We start from the raw sequence: 4,300 nt of genomic DNA, 5'->3' as shown, positions 1-4,300 counted from the left end.
GACGCTCTCCTGTTTACAGCTGTCACGTAAATGAACAATAATAAATGTTGTCGTTGGAACGATTCTTCCAAACTTCGCCCTTAACTGCTATATCCATCTGTGTATCGTGTATCTTAAATCGCAACTGTTTCATCAAACTTTCTTTCGCTTTGCATTAGGTTCCGTATGAATCCCTGAACAAGAGTTTCCGATCCAATCAGCGACTGATTGAGAAAGAGATGCAAAATATGAACACGGCCATGGAAGGCATCCTTACGGGAGTCAGTAAGTTTAATGTTAGCTTTCTCATACTCGCAGGTGGATGTGGTTTTTCGAATACATTGTCGAAGTACCCAATTGTACCGATACTTTGCCCTGTATCGTTGTGGCAATTATATCGAACATTTGGTATACTATCCTTATGTACGTCCCCATCCCAATTGACATATCAGAATTTCTTCGCAGGCTTATTTATTGCACGTTCTGCTATGTTAACGTTTGGGGCTGTGTCTATTTGTTGTGCCATCTGTGCTTACCGTCCAAACTCCATTTCACTAACGCGCCCAATTCCTCACAGAGCCGAATAGTACGACAATTTACAATTTCGCCAAAACACCCATTCATTTCAGAATCGAAAAGTATGACACTCTCACTTCACTAACACACCCAATTCCTCACAGAATCAATTAGTACGACACTCTCACTTCGTCAACCTGCCCAATTTATCACAGAATCGAATAGTACGACACTCTCTCTTCGTTTAACAGCTTATTCCTCACATAATCAAATTGTACAACACTCTCACTTCGTCAACATACTCAATTCGTCACAGAATTAAATAGTACGACACTGTCACTTCGCCATCACAGCCTATTTATCACATAATCGAATAGTACGACACTCTCACTTCGTCAACACAGCCTATTCCTCACAGAATCAAATAGTACGGCGCTCTCATTTTGTCAACACACCCAATTCCTCACAGAATCGAATAGCATGACACCCACCGAAGCGTCGAAAGCTATTGACGCGGTCGCCGAGAGATTGATGCTGTTTAAAAGAAAGGTACGTGCGTTGATCACACACCGCTCCCCATAGTGTGTTGTAACTGTTGGATGTAAATGAGGGGATAGTGGGCAAGTGCCTCTCCGTGAGATATACCTGTTTAATGTGATTGAGCGGCAAACAACCCTATGCGCATACATGTGGATATATATCTCTTCAAAATGAGTATGCAACTATGTAGATTACATCTGCATGTAGCTATGTATGGCCCTGTGTAGCGTTGCAGTATTTACTTGGAATGGTTGTGTTAAGATTTATTCACCTTGTAAATCTGAATGATTGAATGCAGATCCTTGACGTTGGTGACCTGCCTATAGTTGGTAGTAATATAGTAGAGGCGCCTCACTGCGTATCAGCTCTTGCAGTCTAGTTTAATTCGATAAACCTCTCAATCGTATCGTGTGATATTTTTACGCGGATGGCAATTCTGACTTGTATTTGTTATGTTGAGAGTGTAGTCCATACATGCAAGACTTTACAAGCTTGTCGACTACAATGTGCGTAGATCATCCCAACACACACCGCTTTCCAACTTTTCGGATCATATCTAATGCCATCCACTGTATTTGCTATCCTTTGTATAGATGGATGCCCAGTTGCAGGACGAGCAAAGACTGGTGCAGCGATGCAAACAGCGCGTGGATCACATTCTACTGGTGAGTGCTTGACTATCACGATTGCTGCAAGTATACTAGCGTATACTATCTACAGCACGCAGAAATTTGTATATTTGCATATAGTACATACTTTGTGATGCTATCGGTACCATTTGCCCATTGAATACTGAGAGAACAATGTATCTGCATCAAAACCGATGCCTATTTGATCACTGAAATCAATGTGCATCGGACCAGAAAGGATTGACAAATATAAGTAATATGCATCGGATGGCTCTGTCTCATATGTATTTGCGCCTCCGGTACAGCCCAACGCTGACGATGATAAACCGGTATTCTGTCACCGACGCATTGAGAGAATATTAATAGATTATTTCTTGAGAGAAGGTGTGTGGTGTGTGTGTGTGATTATGTGCGTGTGTGTGTTTGGAGCGAACGACTACGTGTTGTAGAAGTGGAGGGATGTGATACGAGAGGATATAAATAAAATTCTCATTTAAAAACAATGCACGTTATCTCATACACGATTTTTTCTTCTTCATTCAAATTCCTAAACAAAGACGTCTTGTCATGGCTCATTCCCATACTGTTGTCTCTCCTGCTTTGCCTAGAAGTCATTACTTCAGCCTAAATGTCTACGACTCTGCAGAAGCGGTTGCCTTAGTTTCGAACACCGGCCTTTGGTACATATCGGGATGCTTGATAACTCGAAACGTTCCGTTTCTCATACTCTATATCGCATACCAACCTTCCTGTCCATACCCATCTCCTGTATTTCTGTGACTTATTTCCCCATGTATAGGCTTCTACGATACTGCCGCGGCGGTTGCAGCTGATTCGAAGATCGGCCATCTCGTAGACATTGAGATGTTCGCGGACTCGAAACGGATCGAAGATGCGCTCGCGAGGCAAGACTGTGAGGAAGGTATGTCGATCCTTTATCTGCGTGTGTTGTGCATGTTGAACCTCTAAACCATAAACCATGAAGCTTTTGTGTTGTGCTACTTTCAGCACAGATGCCAGACGAGCGAGGTCTTGAGTGGGTGTGAAGAAATGTAGTCGTCTGTGTGGACAGGGCAGACCTATATATGTGCGCTATCATACACACATATCAGTATCATCAAATACCTCTATATACATACGTGTATATCAGTTTGTATTATATACAGTGTATATATATATATATATGTAATTTCTATACCTCTATATACATACGTGTATATCAGTTTGATTATATACAGTATATATATATATATATATGTAATTTCTACTATCTGATACAAATCACCTTGTTCACACAATAAACGTGCCAGCTCTCGCGTGGTGTGTGGAGAACCGCAGTCGCCTGCGTAAGCAAGGTAGCACGCTTGAGTTCAACCTGCGCAAACAGGAATTTATGGAGTTGATCCGCCAGGGTAAGCGCAACGCAGCCATAGCGCACTCGCGCAAGCATCTCTCGCCGTTCCACACGACTAACCTCAAGGACATTCAACGGGCCATGGGATGTCTGGTATTCAACCCTGATACCACCTGCCTGACGTATACGGTATGGGCGTGCCGTGTCAATTTGGTACATAGAGTTGTTTACTTTTGAATACCTGATCGATGTGAAGCCGATTCCATGACAAATAGACTAAATATGCCTCCTTCGTGGCTACAATATCGGCAGCTATGTCGTGCTTCACTCATACCTAAATGCACATATGTGTATCTCATCTAGCTATAAGTGTTGCCTAATATTTCTGCTCTGAACGGAATTTAAGCCCATGTTACCCATAATCTACATCCAGCTTTGACGCCCGCGGTCTTTCTGTCCTTGAAATCATAAGTCCGTCTCAAGAAAACATGTAATCCCTCATCCAATTTTCCTGTGGATCCTGTGCATATCTCACCATATATGTACTCTACAGTTATGTTGTAAGCACCATGTTTGGATTTCTATCACCACATTATTCTGCCCACATTACACGCTCTGTAGAGTGTTCTAAGTAGATAGGTTTCCTGGTGTTGCTTGGTTTATGAAATGCTATGCTTATTCCGCAATCCGACCCGAGCAATTTTTTATCGCTTGACATATTTAGCTGCTCTATAATTGTGTCCCATAATATTGCCTATATTCCACCATACATGCTTTCAATAGTTCTTATACAAATTAACTGGCTTATCTCAACACAGTATCTGACGTCAATGAAGCGGTGGACTGATCTGCGCGCCCAGTTTCGAGACGATAATTTCAAACTGCACAGCTGCACGTCCGAGTCGATGCTTAGTATTATACTCCAGGCTGGCTTGTCTGCCTTTAAAACCAAGTATGTCAAACACTTTTTCTGAGTATGTATATGCGTTTATGTTCCTATTTATATTTATATATTTTGATTATAATTGTTATTATTATTGCTATTTCTACTATTATTATTATTATTGTTATTATTATCATTATTGTTGTTATTATTATTATATATGATTTATACATATATCATTATTATTAATAACATACATACATATATATATTATATTATTCTATTATTATATTATTATTATATTGTAGTATTATATTATTATATATTGTTATATATTATATATTATTATATATATTACATTAAATATATATATATATATATATATATATATATTAATAT

The 4,300-nt window shown here is 39.8% G+C and overlaps 1 protein-coding gene across 1 annotated transcript in view; it reads left to right on the top strand.

Moving 5' to 3' along the window:
- Positions 1-227: 227 nt before the first annotated feature.
- Positions 228-4,300, top strand: part of SARC_08356 (hypothetical protein) — a gene marked incomplete at its 5' end in the record, with an annotated part of 5,477 nt that continues 1,404 nt past the window's right edge. The window contains 7 exons of the mRNA XM_014297673.1: positions 228-297; positions 965-1,044; positions 1,629-1,700; positions 1,970-2,048; positions 2,464-2,586; positions 2,975-3,207; positions 3,837-3,970. Of these exons, the coding sequence (XP_014153148.1) occupies positions 228-297; positions 965-1,044; positions 1,629-1,700; positions 1,970-2,048; positions 2,464-2,586; positions 2,975-3,207; positions 3,837-3,970 (791 nt within the window). The remainder of the gene's footprint in view (positions 298-964; positions 1,045-1,628; positions 1,701-1,969; positions 2,049-2,463; positions 2,587-2,974; positions 3,208-3,836; positions 3,971-4,300) is intronic.

Source organism: Sphaeroforma arctica, assembly GCF_001186125.1.
Source record: "Sphaeroforma arctica JP610 unplaced genomic scaffold supercont1.745, whole genome shotgun sequence".
In the NCBI taxonomy this organism is placed as follows: domain Eukaryota; class Ichthyosporea; order Ichthyophonida; genus Sphaeroforma; species Sphaeroforma arctica.
This window is presented reverse-complemented; position numbering and strand designations above follow the sequence as displayed.